Genomic DNA, 18192 nt, shown 5'->3' with positions numbered 1-18192 from the left:
GTGAACCGATAGATGCACGAGGAGAGCTTCGGGCACTTTCTGGAAGCAGGTGGTGAATGCAGCACTTAATGTGGGGGACACTGCTACATGGCCATATTTCATCTTCCTAGTTTATTATAAAGTTATATTTTTGTTTGTTTTTCGATGGGTATTAGTTACAGCATAAATTAATCATAAAGAAAAATGTACAGATTGACATTTTATTTTATTTTTTCCATCACCATTCATCCCCTCAATGCCCCCTTCCACCTCAACACACCCCGTTCCTCTCTCCAAATCACCATACTGTTGACCACGTCCATGAACTTTCTCTCTCTCTTTTCTTTTTGCTCAATCCTTGCACCCCCCAATACCCTCCCCCACCAGAGCTGTCTGCCTTGTCTCTATTTATGAGAAAGCCTCCTTGGCATTCCTGTCTCCTCTTGATGAATTCAACCTACTTGTGCACAAGATATGTTGAAGAGAAAACAGGAAAGTTCATGGAAGTTTAACAGTCAATAAAGTGGTGACACAACCTGGTCACAGAGCCACGTCCTTGAACATGGGACTCTTGGGGGAGGCCCTCCACCTCCCACTCTGCTGCTGGAAGATTCCACAGCGTGCTGCTCGGGTTCTATCAGGAACTTCATTCACCAGTGGAGGGAGTAAACAACTCCAAATAAACTCTTGCAGGTCCTATTTCACCTTCTGGAATAATCTGCGGCTTCTGGTCTCTCCCTGAGGATCTGTGCAGAGGCTGACAGAGAACAGCTTGCAGGTGAGAAGGAGGAGAGCCCGCGCTCTGGGCCCCTCAGCCCCTCTGCCTCCCCGCGGGGCACAGGATTCAGATGCTACTGCTGCGTGGACGGCCCCCCCAGCCCGTTAGGAATGAGAGTCTTGCCGGGGAAAGGAAGCGCTTCCACTGGAGGAATTTGCAACAGGAGCCTGCAGGGTACAGGGCAGCTCCCTAGTGTGGGAGAAATTCCCGACGGGCTAAAGTGAGGCTTTGGCTGAAATGGTAGACAAATGTGAAGTGCATTGGGAGCTGGCCATTGGTGGACAGGTAACAGAAATGGGACAGCCCTGGGAAGGAACATGCTGCTTCAGGGGACATTCATGTGGCGCAGTTGGTGGCCATATTATGCAGAGGTTCTTGTTTAATGCCTGGTGCCATTCTAAGGCAGTCAGGCACTTTCCCCTTGGATAAACACGGTCTAGGAACGCTACGTTCCCTGCTTAGGGCCTCAGAAGGACAGCGCAGCATCTAGTGCCAGGACTACAGCACAGGTGAGGTGAACGGTTCACTCGAAGCCACAGAAAGGAAACGGAAGTTTAGTAATCTCAGCTGAACTATCATTTATGTGCCTTTTACATTTTCACTCTAAGGCTCTCCCATAGGGCAGCATATATGTCATCACTTTCATGTGAATGGGCCTTAGAGTAGTAAAATAATGACAGGTCATTCCTTATTTAGCGGGTGCCAATTTCCGTGGCTTCTCCCCCATTTAATGCTCACCACAAATTCTTGTGCCGAAGAAGAGTCACGGAATGGCAGTGTGGTTAACTGTTGCTTCTACTAATGAGAATAATAAAAAGGCTAACAATGATTAGAATCACTAATTGAGAACTCGCTATGTCCCAAACACTGTCCTAAGGACCTTGCACGCCTTGGTTTATGTCCTTCTCAGCTGCTCTGTGGCACAGGTGCTGCAGTCATTCTCCGTCACGGGTGAGAAAACCAAGGCACAGAGGCGGTCAGCAACTTGCCCAGTGTCATATAGCTTCTGATTGGCAAAGTCAGGCTTGTCCTGAATTAAAGTAAACCTCAAAGCACGCTCGTTCATGCTTAGAGAATATATTGGTTAATCTCTGTGAATCCTTAATTATTGGAATTCTAAGCGATGTAAACATCAAAATGAAAATTGAGAAATATTTTTGAAAGTTTAACAAATACCAAAAATAATTTCAGAAAGAGGCACCCAGGCTTTCTGGCAGACTTATCCCTCCTTGGAGTTAGTGAGGAGTCTCGTGAATGGGGCACCAGTGAAACGGCGGGGGTAAGGCCAGGCCAGTAGCTAGAGCTGCCTACTGTGTCTGTTTTGTGTCTTTGTATGTCTTCCAGCACTTCTCACTCCTTCGTGTTTCTTGCTCCCCTCTTTAGGCTCAGGTACCTGCCAAGATGTTCCAATTACAAGGCCCACAAATGCAGCAGATGCTAGAGAAAGCCTTGAGGAAGTTCCTCCCTGAGTCCTTAAAGGTGAGAGTGGAACCTTCTAGGGGAGAAAGGACAATGACCGCCTATGACAAAGCTGGGAAGAGAATTAGCTGTCACTGAGCACTGCTCTCTGCCAGGCACTCGCTCCTCTCACGTGTCAGTGCCCATGATCTTGCCGCAGGGCAGGTCTATGACCCACGTAACCAAAGAGCAACTGGAGGCTCAGTTACATGACTTGAGCAAGATCACACCAGCAGGGAGTGGCAATGCTGGGATTGGAAGGCACTCTGACCTTTGCTGTGTGATGACCCAACACCATTCCCTTGTGCTCTTCTAAGAAATATGTCAGATATCAAGGGAAGTGTTTCCAGAATTGCAAAGTTGACCGAAACTAACACACTAATGCTTAAATGATTGTTTCTGACCAATCAAGTGAGTGGTGAAAGGCTAACTATTATGCTTCTACTTGAAAGTTCATAACAGGTCGTTTTTATTTTGTCAAACCCAAATGGATTCTGTTTAATTTGGGGTGAGGCAGAAATTTCGTTTTAGAAGTAGATCAATGATCTTGTACCATAGAGACTTTTTCTTTCTCTTGTTGTGTATGTGTGTTTCATTTTTTATGTTTATTTTTGCACTACTATATGTTGCAAAGGGACTAGAATATTACCAGGGATAAAAGGTGCCATTGCATTCTGATCAAGGTATCAATTCACTAAAAATACAAACAAATGCTAAAATGTCTACTCCTAACAGCAGAGGCTCCAAGTACCTAAAGTAAAAACTGATGAAACTGAAAGAAGAAATAGGTAAACCCACGGATATAATTAAAGACTTCCACACTCCTCTCTCAATAATTTATACAATACAGATGAAACCTGTAAGGATATAGAAGACCTGAACAATACTCTGAGCCAACTTGGACTCATTGACATTTATATAGTACTCCCCTCAATGACAGCAGAATACATATTACATTTAAATGCACATTGAACATTAACCTACATAGCCCATATTTTAAAAACTTTTTAAAAACTGAAATCATGTCAAGCATGTCTGTGAATGATATGGAATTAAGCTTAAATTTTTTTAAAAATCTGAGAAGTATTTGGAAAATATCCATGTATTTAGAAATTATAAAAACATTTCTAAATAAATGATGCTTTAATGCCTGGCTGGGGGAGGCTCAGCGGCTGGGCATTGACCTAGGATCTAGGAGATCGCAGTTCGATTCCTGGTCAGGGCCCATGGCCGGATCATGGGCTTGATGCCCAGTCGGGGTCGTTCAGGAGGCAACCAATCAATGAGGACTGTCTCATCACTGGTGTTTCTATCTCTCTCTCTCTCCTTTTCTCTACCTCTCACTGAAAGCAATAAAGACACATTAAAAAGGAATAAATAAATAAACAAATAAATAAATCATGCTTTAATGTCACACCAAAATTAGAAAGTACTTTAGTTGAATAGAAATGGAAGTACACCATGTTAAGAGTCTTGGGATGCAACCAAAGCAGTGGTAAGCGGCAGCCTTGTAGCTTTAAGTGCTTATACTGTAAAAGAATAATGGTCTCAAATCCATGCTTTATGTTTTCACCTTAAAAACTAGCAAAAGAAGAGTAAATTATCCCCAAAGCAAATAGAACTAAGGAAATTAGAAAAGATAAGAGCTGAAACCAATGAATGTGAGGAGAGAAAAGCAAGTAAGAAAATCAATGAGCCCAAAGTCTGGTTCTTTGAAAAGATTAATAGCCACATTGACCTAGGAAAAAAGAAAAAAAACACAAATTGCCCACACTAAGAATGAACTAGGGGACATTACTACAAACCCAACAGACATTATAAGGATAAATAAGGCCATACTGTTACCAACACTAGGCCCATAATTTTCACAACTTATGACCTGTGGAAAGCACAAAGGACTTATGGTCACTGGCTTTTCCTGGTGCTCTGACACCTTATGTGGGGATATCTGGAGACTAAGCCTCAGGCATTTAGTATAAACCCAAATCACTGATCCTTCTTACTGAAATAGGGTAGGGCAACCATGGAGAAGGCAGGGTCTAGAATCAGACTGTTTTGATTCCACAGTTCACTCTTCTCTGGGAAACAATGCGAGAGTTAAACATCTATGAGGCTCAGTGTTGTTGCATGTAAACTGAATAAAGCCAGAAAGTCAATACATTTTGGCAGATGTTTCTAAACCTTTGCGAGGGTTGCCAAATAAAATAATATACTAAAATTAATATCCAGCATCTCTTGAACACTTACCAATTATCAGGAATTACATCAAGTACTTTACACAAACTCCAAGGTCTTACTTGGGTCATACAAACAGAGCAACACTGCCTCCCAACTAATTCCCAGACTTGAGCCAGGTGACAGACCTAAGACCCTTTGATGGAAGGAAAGGATGGGTACCCTTGAAGAAAAATTATTACACTGTCAAAAATATGAGCACTGTGCCTTCGCTGGGTGGCTCAGTTGGCTGGAGCATTGTCTCTCATGCACCAAAAGGTTATGAGTTTGATTTCCCATCAGGGTACATACCCAAGTTTTGATCCCCATTCAGGGTGACTACAGGAGGCAACTGATTGATGTCTCTCTCTCACATTGATGTTTCTCTCTCTTCCTCTCTCTTTCCCTGCCTCTGTCTATAAAGTCAATTACAGTATGTCCTCGGGTGAGGATTTAAAAAAAGAAAAGATGACCATTGCATAGTGTGTTTATGTTTGTATGTGTGTGTGAAGGGGGATAGATGTTAAACAAGGATATATTAAGTAATTTCCTTATTTAAAAACTGGGTGTGACTATGTAAATAAGTGGAAAATGGAAAGATATGTCACTAAATTCTACAATGTGATAGTGAATGATTTTTAATTTATTTTACGTATCTGCATATTTGACTATATTTATATAATATTCTCATGGTTCCACCCCAAAATCTGTTTCTAGTGGAGTAATAAAATAGGACCTGAAGACTGTTTGAAGTAGGTGCCCTACCAGTTACTTACCCTGGTTTCATAGAGACAATCCTTACCCAGCTGGAAGTGGGCACTTGGCCATCCCTTCCTAAGAAGCTGACTCTCACTTTCTCATGATGCTGCAGGTGTATGGGACCGTTTTCCACATGAACCAAGGAAACCCGTTCAAGCTAAAGGCCCTAGTGGACAAGTGGCCTGATTTTAACACAGTGGTTGTCCGCCCTCAGGAGCAGGTAAGGCGCCCGATGTGGAATGCATACACTTCTATTTGCTCCATGTGCCTACCATTGCCTGCGCCTGGCAGTGTAGACCCAGGGGACCGAGAAATGAATGACAATGACGGTGAACAAGTCCTTGTCCTCAAGGAGCTCACAGCCTGGAGGAAAAAGTACATAAGCAAATAAATTACAATTCGATGAAAAGTGTCTAAAAACAGAAGACGCACAACATAGAGAAAGAGCAGATACAGAAGCTGATTAAACTGGGGGGGGGGGGGGAGTTGAAGATGGAGGTCTCAGAAAAAAGCCAGAGGCACATCTTAGTGGAAGTTTCACCTGAACTACTTTTTGTAGATAATGATATTTTTGTTAGTCTGACAAGGAAAAGAGGGCACAGCGAGGGCAGAGACAGGAAGGTACAAAACAGGACAGCGAGTGGAGGTGATTCTAAAAAGGAAATTCGTAACACAAGGACTTCCATATATATTTTGGGGAACATTTAAAAATTAGTGCAACTCAGTCTGAAAAACAAAAATTCTAAGCTCACTTTAAACCAGCCAGTGAAATTATAAATTTATGAAAATAGAAGTAGTATACTTTTCATACAAATGAAAATTAAATAAGTAAAATAATTATATGTTTTATCTTAAATGTGTTAGTAGTATCATTGCTAACTTCTGAGTGTATTTTGTAGAGCATTTTCTAACTATTTAAAAAAAGGCTTCCTAATCCTGCACTAGTCATGGTAATATTCTCCTGTGCCATTTTCCTCCCAATAATCTCATCTGTTATTTAATAATTTAAGGGGATCTTTCTAAATAAGTGGTTTCTTTGTTCTTCTGGAACTACAATGGGTTTAAATATAGTATTATTTTATGAAAGCACTTCTGAGCAGTTTTCAGGCTCTTTGGCTTCATTAACTATGGATGGAGATTTTAATTCAGAGTTATCTGTAACCAGATTTGATATTGTCATGTTCATAGTTTTTGTGTTTGATAACTACTTGAACTGTATTAACGTTTATTCTTGCAACAGAAGCTTTTTCTTGTCTACTGCCTCTCCCTCGTTCCTGTGGAGGAGGATGGCAATACAGAAGAATGCTTTCTAAATAGTTGTGCCTGTGTTTGATTTGAAATTTTTATGCAACATATGGGTAGAAAATAGTCTGGTTCTGCAATTTTACATCATACGTAAAAAACTTGAGTCTCTCATCTTGATCTCATGATTTAAATGATTCAGAAAATAATTGTAATGCACCAATAAAAATACCAGTATTTTAGTACTTAAACATATTACAGCATAATGGGATTTAGAATAAAAGTATTGCAATCATGAACTGCATGGAATGTGCTTTATTTCCCTTTCTCCAAAAATAGGTGATGGTTGATGACTGCGATCACTACACCAATACTTACCAAATCTACTCCAAGGATCCCAAGAACTGTCAGGAATTGCTTAGCTCACTAGAAGTCATTGACTGGAAACAGCATTTGCAGATCCAGAGTAAGTAAGAAGAATGGGAATGTGTTGACTCACTTCTCTGTCCTGACAATTACCTCTACAACTAGTATCTTTCTCCATACTTCAAACCCTCAGCCTGCTGTCAAATTTTTGACTCATCTGTGAATATACCTGTAAAGGGGAAAAAACACCCTCAAAGCTTGCAAAATATGGGCTTCATGTAGAGAAACATAACATAACTCCTTGATAGCCAAGAATTTATGGCATATTTTGCAGACATATCCAGAATCCCTGAGGTTGATTGGGTGCCAGAGGAGAGCTTCCCCTAGGGCCTTCCATGCCTGGAATAAGAATGACAACTCGTTACATAAAGCACTGCTCAGGTCATGAAGGACACTGTCATGGGTACAAGCATGCCCTCCAGAATCGGACTTGCTGGGACAGCATTTGTCTGTTACTTGCTATGTGATCCTAGACACATGAATTGTCCTCACTGAGATCATATATAAAAATGAGGATAATGGTACCTAAAACACAGGCATGTTGAACAGATTAGATAAAATGCTGAATAGGAATTGCGTAGCACAAAACCCGGATGTGTCAGTTAGGTTTGCATAGCAAACCTCATAATTCTGTGAATCAACATTTGGGCTGGGCTTTGCAAGGCCATTCTTCTGGTTCCATCTGGGTACTCATGCAGCTGGGTACTAATGGATGGACTATGGGCTGGTTGCTTTAGCATGGCCTCAATCACATGTCTAAATGAAGGTTCTGGCTGTCAGCGCTGGCAACCACAGTGCCACATGATAGGAGCACAAGTCCTCAGCAGGCTACTCTAATACCATTCACATGGTGTTGGTCTCAAGGAAATCAGGAGCACAAAGAAAGGGCCAGAACTAATGTGCAAGAACTCTTAAGCCTCTCCCTGCAACAAATGTACTCTTTGCCAATGGTAAAAGCAATCATATGGCAAATGATGCAGTGCAGGAGGGGACTATTCCAGAGAATGGATACAAAGAGAGGTGGCCAAATTGTGGGTCATTCCTGCAACAATCCACCACACTGGGAACACAGGAATTGCATAAGAGATGTTGGCTGCTATTGTTTTTATAACTCATCTCATGGGATTATCAAAACGGCATGATCATGTAGCCCAGAAAATTTGGCTCCAGTCCAGTCTTGGTATTTCCACAAATGGTATCACCATGGCTGAATGAATCGCTGAGCACATTCGTTGCACAAATCCTGACTATGTGACCTCCTGTCACATGGTGACAGAACCAAGCCATAACCAAGGGTTTTAGACTGTAAATGTAGACACTTCTTACTCCACTGGACAGCTTCTCCACAAAATGCACTGAAATCATTACATCTCTCCTTAAAATCCCATCTAGGTTCCCAGCCCAGCCTAAATGAGGTGATACAAAATCTTGCAGCCGTGCAATCCTTCCAAGTGAAACACACACAGCGTTTTCTCTACATGATGCTAGACACCGTAAAGAAACTGACTCCTTCCCTGTTGGATGTAAAGAAATTACCACCAGGTGATGGTAAACCCAAGGCCATGTAAGTTTGACAAAAGTCACTTCACTACTCACACCTCCCATTCCTGAAGTAGCCTTCCACCTTCCCTTCCTGCTTTCACTCCTGTCAGCTTATGGTCAATATTCTTCAAAGCAGCCCAAATCATGGTTTTCAGAAATGGAAGTTAGGCAATAGGGACAAGAACAAATATAATAAATACTCATGAACTTTGTTTTTCTCTTGGAACTTCCATAGCAATCAAGAAATGTTTAGACTCTCATCGCTGGATGTTACCCACGCGGCCCTGGTGAATAAATTCTGGCATTTTGGTGGCAATGAGAGGAGCCAGAGATTCATTGAGCGGTGTATCCAGACCTTCCCCACCTTCTGTCTGCTGGGGCCTGAAGGGACACCTGTGTGCTGGGACCTGATGGACCAGACAGGAGAGATGCGGATGGCGGCCACCGTGCCTGAGTACCGGAACCAGGGCCTCATCTCCTATGTTATCTATATCCAATCCCAGGCTCTGAACAAACTGGGCTTCCCGCTGTATTCTCACACAGACAAGGAAAACAAAATTATGCAGAAAATGAGTTACAATCTGCATCATATCTGCATGCCCTGTACCTGGAACCAGTGGCACTGTGTGCCTCTGTGAATCCGTCCTACACAAGCATCAGATGGGCCCTGGCATGTGCCTAGAGCAGTGATGGGTGGGCAGAGAGAGAGAGTAAATTGTACATAATTGTCATTATCAGTAAAGAAGCAGGCTCTGGGGGAGTAGTGCGAATGCTCAATATCATGGTCCCTGCACTCAGGTCACTGCTGGGCTTCCCATAGATGTCTCAATGTGACACAGTCCCAGGCACTCCACATGGTTGAGATCCCCACACTTCCAGGGATCTATGGACACTCTTTTCATGAGCTTTATGCTGCCTTGAATGGCTTCTGGAACTCCTAGTGTGTGGATCTGTAGAGCCTTGCTAAATTTTCCAGGGCTGGGCAGTATTTTCTGGCCATTATGACTCATTACTCAACCTTTCTATGGCCTTTCTCTTAACAATAGGCAAGTGGGCTCTGCTCAGGTCTGTAGAGATTATACTCATCTCAGTTTGCTGCTTTATCAGTACATTAAATAATTATACACAGTACATTAAACACAGTGCATTAAATAATCATACAAATATATATGAAATATTTAGTTAAACATGATATAGCAGGGAGAGTTACTAAGAAAAAGACTAATTTATATAAGCCTCTCCTCTCCTCACTCCCACACCAGGGAAATTGATTCAATGTTGTTTCTAAAAGAAGAGCTTCCTAAATCTACCCAAACTCACAAGCAATAAAGAGATTCTGCGTTTGATTGTACAAGTTGAAGCGAAGTGGTTCATGATGGGAAGAGCCTGAATTGGGTTTATGGAGAGTGGGAAGACCCAGACCCAGGGAGGTGGGCCATGGCTGAGACGGGATGGTGTCAAGTGATGGATTGCTCCTGTGCTTCAGATGCAGATGGTTTTGTTTACAAATCATTTTAAAGTCTTCGATTTTTAAAACAATTCTCTTTAAAGACCTCTTAAGTAGCATTTACTTTGGTTTAGATGATAAACCAAATTAATTAAGCACTTTAAGCTATATCTATAAATTTAACTTCTCTTTTAAGGATGTATATTTTGGGCAACAAACAAACTATTCTTAAATACTAAGTAATTCTTGTAACCTCACAAAATGACCTTTTGAAACTTACACATAGAGTACATCTAAACTTTTATTGGCTCTTCTAATTGAAGCACAACATTAAGAAGCTTTCAACTGTAAAATTGCATAAATCTAAATCAATTACCCTAATTATGCCTTTTATATTGAGTTTAAAGGTTATTACTCTAACAGGCAATTACATACACACACACACACACACACATATACACACAAACATATATATAAAATAAGTATGTGAATACTAAATAGTCATTATTTCCACCTTAATTCAAAAATATTTGTACCATGAGTTTGACTCCCTTAAAACAATAGTCCTCAACCAGGGGGAATTTTATTCTCGAAAGGGCATTTGAAATGGCCTGGAGACATTTTGGTTGTCACAGCTTGGGGAGGTGATGTGCCTGGTATCTAGTGGGTAAAAGGATGGTGCTAAACCCTACAATGCCCAGAGCAGCCCCTCATAAAGAATTATCTGGCCCCAAATATCCATAGTGGCAAGGTTGAGAAACCCTGCTCTAAACATTTGTATGTTCAATGGTAACTCATACCCACTCAAATAAGGTGTGTACCATCCTAAGTTCTTGAAGCTATTTCCTACCAGAAAAATAGTTAGGATGCCTAGTTTCTTTTATTTTTTAAGATTTATTTTTAACTTTTTATTGGACTTATTGGGGTGACATAGGTTAATAAAATTATACAGGTTTCAGGTGTACAATTCTATAATCCATCATCTGTATATTGTATTGTGTGTTCACCAACCCAAGGGGAACTGATAGAATGTGTTCAACAATATGTTTAATGCTATATCAATAATTCTTTTTTTTTTTTAAATATATCTTTATTGATTTCAGAGAGAGGAAAGGAGAGGGAGAGAGAGAGATAGAAACATCAATGATGAGAGAGTCATTGATCAAGCCCACAACCGGGGCATGTGCCCTGACTGGGAATCGAACCCCGATCGCCTGGATCCTAGGTTGATGCTCAACCGCTGAGCCACGTCCAGCCGGGCTATATCAATAATTCTATAACTTCAAGGGTGGAGGAACAGTTTAACCCACTTCCTTGAATTAGAGTTATATTCATGTCTTCATTTTTTAAATTTACTCATACAAGTCTGTAACTTCATCCTGATTGATCAACTAATTGGGTATTAGGGTTTTAAGATGCAAAACTATAGATCCAGATACCTTTGGATATGAGGGGATGCTAAGATTTTGGTAACTGAGAGATACTTCTATTCTTCTGTATCGTTAGAACATTACAACTCTTAAGGATATCTGAAATGATATCCCATTGAAATTTGCAGATTTCACATGACTTTAGAGTTTTCATATACCACCTATGAGTTTTTAAAAAAATGCCTCCTAATGAGCTCAGGTGATCAAAATTAATACCACCAATAATGTGTGTCTGGATGTGATTCACTAAAGAAGAAACAACCTCATTAATATAATATTTTTACCCAAAATGCATAACCTGAATCTAGTCATAAGGAAAAAATTACACAAACACTTCAGAAAAAACTAAAACAAACCAAAATTGAGAGTTATTGTACAATACAACTGGCATGTACATGTAAAAATTTAAAGATCATGAAAGAAAAAGGAAGGTTGAAGAATTTTTCCAGAAAAAGTGAACCTAAAAAGTTTGACAGCTAAAACCAATTTGAGATTCTGGATTAGATGCTGGGTCAAAAAGTAAACTTCTATGGAGGATATTGTTGCTATAATTGGCAGTTTTTATATGATCTGTGTATTAGTTACCAGAAGTAGAGAAATGTTAAATTTGTATTGTGGTTAAGAAAGTGAATGTCCCTGTACTTCCATGATACATGATTAAATATTTGGGACAAATGATCATAATAGAAGCAACCTACAAAAGGATTTCAATGCATGTATAAACAAATGTGGCAAATAAAGTCAATGAACATAGGTAAAGACTGCATATGTATTTAGAGTTTAATATGTCATTGTTGCAATTTTTAGGGTTTGTAATTTTACAAAATAAAGGCCAAGTAAAAGAATGCCTTCTATTGTACATAGCATTAATTAATTTTTACAGTTTTCAATGAACCTGTGAGTTAATAATACCAGATTATCTGTGTGTCATTGTGGACTCATAATGCCTCATAAAGTCCATGTATTTTTTAAAAAATATGTCTTTATTGATTTCAGAGAGCGGAAGGGAGAGGGAGAGAGAGAGATAGAAACATCAATAATGAGAGAGTCATTGATCGGCTGCCTTCTGCATGCCCTGGCTAGGGATTGAGCCCGCAACCCGGGCATGTGCCCTGACTGGGAATCGAACCTCGATCTCCTGGATGCTAGGTTGATGCTCAACCACTGAGCCACGCCCAGCCAGGCAGAGTCCATATATTTTAACTACAGTCATAACTCTCTATTACTGCAACTTTCACCAAGAGAACCTACTATTCTGCTGATCCTTAAAATCTTTGGACGTGGCCTCACTAATGTTTGAATGCTTTCTTACTTTCTGACACATAAAATGGTTCAAGTTTACTTTATATCTCTCTGCAGGAAACCAGAATCAATGATTTCTTCAAGAAGTCTTAGTCACTCTTACTGAAAAAAAAAAAAAAAATAGTATTAGAGATCATGATGTCTGTATCTGAAGATTGTCATATGTAAAATGAGAATAGCACTATTTGCTGACACTGACTAGTTAAAAAACTTAAACAAGATAATTCACATAAAATACAGCGCCCGGAGCCCGGCGGTATGGCTGGCTCAATACCCCTAGTTCAGGAGGCAGCCAATTGATGTTTCTATCCCTCTCTCCCTCTCCTGGAAATAAACTGGGCAAATAATACAGTAGCCAGCATCTGGTCCACATAAATGTTCAACAAATGTTACCTATTTTTTTATTATTACTAAAATGGGAAAAAATATGAAACAGATTCTTCCATTATTCCAACTCTTCTTCCAGAGTTGGCAAAGAATTCTTTGATCTATGGTTAATTTAGTTGCTTTAGAAAAGGCTCAGACCATTCACCTAAGACATTCATTTCTATTTCCCTCCCAACTCCTCTCACATCTTTAATATTTCTTAGTTTTCCTTGAGCTGGAGCTCCCATCCAAGTTGTTCTTTTTACAGAGCTCATGGATGCTAAAGATGCTAGGGAGTTCTTTAAAGGAGCAATCCAGTGCTCTTGAAGATGAAGATAAGATATTTTATGGGAAACAAGATGACTTTTCAGCCTTTGATGAGTTTCTTTGGGCATCTTTTCAGCATGCTGGCTGCCTTATTGTTTGATGTAGGTGGTAGAGAAATATCCAGGATATCCCAAGATTTACACTTATGTCCATCTAAAGACTTAAAATCCCTAGGCCCCGAGTCTACCTAACATAGCTCAATTGTCTCTGATAAATTTATTGTTTGTTTTAATAGCCAAAATTTCCAGCCTGGGGTAAAAATAATAGCGCTCTATCAAGAGTATTTGTGAGGAAAGGAGAACACAGTGCATGTGAAAATGACTTATGACTGCTACATGTTGTGTAACTACAAACTATTGCTTTAATATACATAAATCTAGTGCCCTGGGTAATGTGGTTACCACACAGGACTAGAGGTCAGGAGTGTGTCTGAATTTCAGGTGTGGTTCAGCCACTCAGTGGATGATCCTGGGCAAATCATATCAGCATGATATGTTTTGTTTTCCCATTTTAAAAATGCAGATAAAACACACGCCCTTGTAAAAATAGATCTAAAAAGGATTTCATAAGCACATGTCAGAGAATTGGCCCAAGATGGCAGATGGATCTAGTTGTCTTATCATTTGTCTAAGCCTCATTAAATGACTAAAATTAACATCAATAAGAGGCAGGGAAGAGAAGAATTCATTAATGCTTCAGATGTGTTGGGGAATTCCTAGAAGCTGCAAGAAACTGCAAGAAACCACCACCTATAACACCTATGAAACGTCTGTTAGAAAAGCACAGTGGGGAGGATTAGCCCAGAGTCAACAGACACACTGCTTGGAGGAAACCCAACTCAGGGCTATTATTGATCAGAGCTAGGTTACCCAAAGCTTGGTACGTTGACCCTTGACTCCATCCTGATTTTTGCTAAGCATTTTGCTAGTGTGAGGCCATGAGGAGGAACACTGGGGTTGGGAGGCAGCAGAGAGCTTCTGAGCCTTGGAAGAGAATAGGGTCTCACACAAAGATGGCAAACTATTGTCACATCTTGCAATGTGCCCCATCCCATCGTCCCAAAATACCATGCACATGCAACAGTCATTTTCTTCAGTGTGGAGAAGAACTCTCAAAGTCAAAGATAAAAGGAAAACCAAGAATGACTAAAGAATTGACAAGGGAAAGAGAGGCATCAGACTCAACCTGCGGATGAATTCACACCTGCTGAGGAGAAATAGGACAAGAGAAAACTTTAGGTAAGTATAATTGTGATATTTTCTGCTACATTCATATGAAAGAATCACCTGGGGATTTTGGAAATTAAATATTGGAACTAAAGTAAAAAAATCTCAGTAGATGGAGTGAGTAGCAAAGTAGATACATCCGACGCATAATTAGAAAGCTGGACGATCTAGGAGACCATAACACAAAATGAAGGCGGGATGGGAAATATGAAAGAAAAAAAAGAGAACTGAACAACACTGAGAAGCTTGAACACCCATCTAAATGGCATTCCAAAAACTGAGAACAGAGCAATTGCAGTGATAAAAACAATTTAAAAGTAGGAAAAGGAAAGAAGAGGCAGGAGAAGCAGAACATTTTCCAAAGTGAAGAATGTCTTAAGATCGAAAGAAGTCACTTCAGGCTGAGTATGAAAAGAACTCAATAGCCATATTACTGTGCAACTTCAGAGCACCAAAGATCAAGAGAAGATCCTACAAAGTTCCAGAGAGAGGAACAGACTGGCTGTGTTCAGAAGGCCAGGAATCACCCTGACTTCAGACTTCTCAGGAGCAGCCTCAGGTACTTAGTAAAGAGAGAAGTGATATTATAGCTCTCAGGTCTGAGGCCTACGATCGTAAAGGTAGGCAAAACACGGGAGTCAAGTACAGCATAGGGCATGCAGTCAGTAATGTTGTATGATGTCAGATGGGTACTAGATGGATGCCAGTGATCACTTTGTAAATTGCATAAATGTCTAACCACTATGTTGTCAACCTGAAACTAATATAACGTTGCACATCAAATGCAATTGAAATATTAATAATAAAGAAAAATACTAATAACATTTAAAAATATTAAAGACACTTAAAAAGATAGGCAAAAGAACATTTAATTAGAAGGGAAATTTTTTTAAAAATATGGACATACAATAACTCAGGAAGTTTAACCCTCTCTTTCTCTCTCTTTCAAAGGGAGTATAATCTACAGACACATAGATCTTAAGTCACAGTTCTGTAGGCACTTCACAGATGTTAGCTCATTTAACTTACAAAGAAACCACACCCAGAAAGCAGAAATAGCCAGTAGTATTATTCACTCAACCTGCAGGTGAGAAAACTGAAGCACAAAGACTAGATAACTGGACAAAGACACACAACTAGAAAATAGATCCAACCCTGAGACACAACCAGCCTCCCAGGCTTGAAGAACCAGCTTTCCAAAGGTTCCCACCCAGAGGGAGGAACTGAATGCCTCTGGATCCCACACCAGCTAACGGAAGCTCCCCACCCCCCACCCCCCACCCCCACACCCCAGCATTTAAAAGGCCAAGAGCGTCAGCTTAATGATTTCTGTAGAAAATTTACCAAGACACACATTGCAGGTCTGAGCCGTGCATGCCTGGATAAAAGGGATTTTCTCTTCTGGAAAAGCCTGCTGCTTCGCGTTTGTTCCTGAGGACCGGTCTGTGCGGAGCTCCCCACCCAGGTGAGAACTCATCTCCCTGGAGAGAACCGGTGCTTTGCAGCCGCCGGCTCCCTTCTCTCCTGCAGCAAATGACCTTGGTGCGGAAAATCAATGACCTTGCCGGCTTTAGCTAGGAAGTGCTTGAGCTTATTTGGTGATATTTGGAAAAGGGGGTCTATCCCAACTGAGAGACAGCCTTTCTGCACGCACTGTGTACACAGCAGAGGCACTGTGGAGAAATCCCTGGGAGGGATGAGTCAGTTCTTCGTTCTGAACAAATAAATTGATCCGAAGGGATGTGGGACGCTGGTGGGCGAAGGAAGAGGTGATGACATGGGCAGGAAAGGGTGCTTGACCCGAGTGAGGCTTGTTTAGCACCTGAAGGAGGCAGCTGGCTCTTCCCATAAACCTCAGCCAGGAGGGTGACGCGCTGTTAAAACCCGAGGGGAAATGTGCAGAACGGCACGGGCCAGAGGGCAGGCCAGGTTTACTGTCCATTTAAGTCATGTGAAAAAGAAACTTAATTGGAAGGTTTTTATAGATAATGCCATAGCCATAAAATAGTTTTTGAACTTTTAAAATTTTGTTTAACATATTTGAATATTTTTTAAACTTTAAAAATGGGCATTTCTTTCGATCTAGCAATTCCACTTGTAAAAACTTTATCTTAAGAAAATAAACTTGGGTATATATTAACAGAATATGTTTCCACCGAATATTATTAACAATAGAGAAAAACAGTAAACAACCCTGATGCCCAACAATAGGAAACTGGTTAAAAATATGTGTGGTGCATGTGTGCAACGGAATGATAAAATATACTACATATTATATGTAATAATGAAATATAAATCTGTTATATGTACATGCTTATTAACATGCATGTTCTAAAAATATTTGATGACAAGAATTATGCCATTTTAAATTTAAAAACAAGTTACAAAGTTCTTTATATATGACACGCCCCTATTTTGTAAAAAATGAAATAATGTATTAAAACAAATGGATATATATTCTCAAGTTAATAGTAGTTATTGCCTGGCTGGGCGTGGCTCAGCGGCTGAGCGTCCACCTAGGACCCAGGCGATCAGGGTTCGATTCCCGGTCAGGGCACATGCCGGGGTTGTGGGCTCGATCAATGACTCTGTCACATTGATGTTTCTATCTCTCTCTCCCCCTCTCCTTTCTTCTCTCTGAAATCAATAAAGATATTTAAAAAAAAAAATAGTAGTTACTTCTGAATAGTGGAATTTTTCCTTTTTAAAAAAATAGTTTTTAGTATTTTGTTTTCCCTTCTAAATTTATCTTCCTATATTCTTAAAATGCTTGTGTATGTTGCCCGTTTAATACGTGTAAGCACAGATTTACATATTAAAGTCAAGGGCTGTACTGTTTCTGCTCTACAGTTTCTCCTTTTACTTTAACACTGTCCCCTGTGTGTGTGCTAGTTCTTATGCGAATGGCCCTTGCAGGTGCAATACACCAACAGGCCGTAATCTATGTGCCCTTCTCCCAGTGACAGGGACTGTGCCTTATTGCCCCCTATTTGCTGACGTGGCTTTATAAACCACTCTTGCGACCCAGTCTCTTTGTTTGAACTGCCCTTTGAAAGCATGTCGTCAGGGGCTGAGTGGGCCTGAAGCGCCCTGTGGCCTTTGCCCCTGTGACGCCCAAAGCTCACCCGCAGGGTTAGAGCCGCTTCGAGGCCCAGAGGCGCCAGGATGAAGGGAATGTTCTCTCTCTTAAGTATGACGATGGTTTGTTTCATGGGCTTACACGTGTGTCAGGTCTGTGGGCTTGTACACGCCGCATGCTTTTAATTACGCCCATTTAGATTACTCGGCATTAAAGCTGTTTTTAAAAGTCACAACAAAAACCATAATGATGCCAGCAAAGACTCTCCTCTCCCCAAACTAAGGAGTAGCCTTAGGGGGGATAAGGTGGCTGTTCTTTTCCCCCAAAGGACTGACAAGCAACTGGGGACATAGGCACACGCAAGAGCCAAGAGTGTTCACTTGTGCAAAGCCCCGCAAACCTGCTCAAACAGCGGGTGCTAAAAAGTAAACGAGCTCTTTGGAACCAGAGACGTTTTCCCATTGAACACAAACATCACGGGTCCCATCTCTACAAGTCTCTGTGGCTGATCATTCCAAAGAACATGTGTTTCTCAAACAAAAAAAAACAGAGGGGGGGGGGGGAGGAGGAGGGGAGGGGAGGGGAGGGGAGGGGAGGGGAGGGGAGGGGAGGGGAGG

General features: G+C 40.8%; 1 protein-coding gene across 1 annotated transcript; it reads left to right on the top strand.

Annotated features, from left to right (window-relative positions):
* The first annotated feature begins 2158 nt into the window (after positions 1 to 2158).
* On the top strand, positions 2159 to 9036 carry LOC107527658 (glycine N-acyltransferase). Its single transcript, XM_016200438.2, has 5 exons — positions 2159 to 2236; positions 5301 to 5408; positions 6770 to 6896; positions 8249 to 8420; positions 8634 to 9036. Exons 1-5 carry the CDS (start codon positions 2159 to 2161, stop codon positions 9034 to 9036), a joined length of 888 nt encoding a protein of 295 aa, XP_016055924.2.
* Positions 9037 to 18192: the final 9156 nt, after the last annotated feature.

The sequence above is a fragment of the Miniopterus natalensis genome, chromosome 11, assembly GCF_054644295.1.
Source record: "Miniopterus natalensis isolate mMinNat1 chromosome 11, mMinNat1.hap1, whole genome shotgun sequence".
NCBI lineage: Eukaryota > Metazoa > Chordata > Mammalia > Chiroptera > Miniopteridae > Miniopterus > Miniopterus natalensis.
This window is presented reverse-complemented; position numbering and strand designations above follow the sequence as displayed.

What these genes read in the sequence shown, in the direction of transcription:
- LOC107527658 (XM_016200438.2), top strand. Translation starts at nt 2,159, where the DNA reads ATGTTCCAATTACAAGGCCCACAAATGCAGCAGATGCTAGAGAAAGCC. An exon ending in ACAGCATTTGCAGATCCAGA is followed by an intron (nt 6,897 to 8,248) that starts GTAAGTAAGAAG and finishes AATCCCATCTAG; the next exon opens with GTTCCCAGCCCAGCCTAAAT. An exon ending in GATGGTAAACCCAAGGCCAT is followed by an intron (nt 8,421 to 8,633) that starts GTAAGTTTGACA and finishes GAACTTCCATAG; the next exon opens with CAATCAAGAAATGTTTAGAC.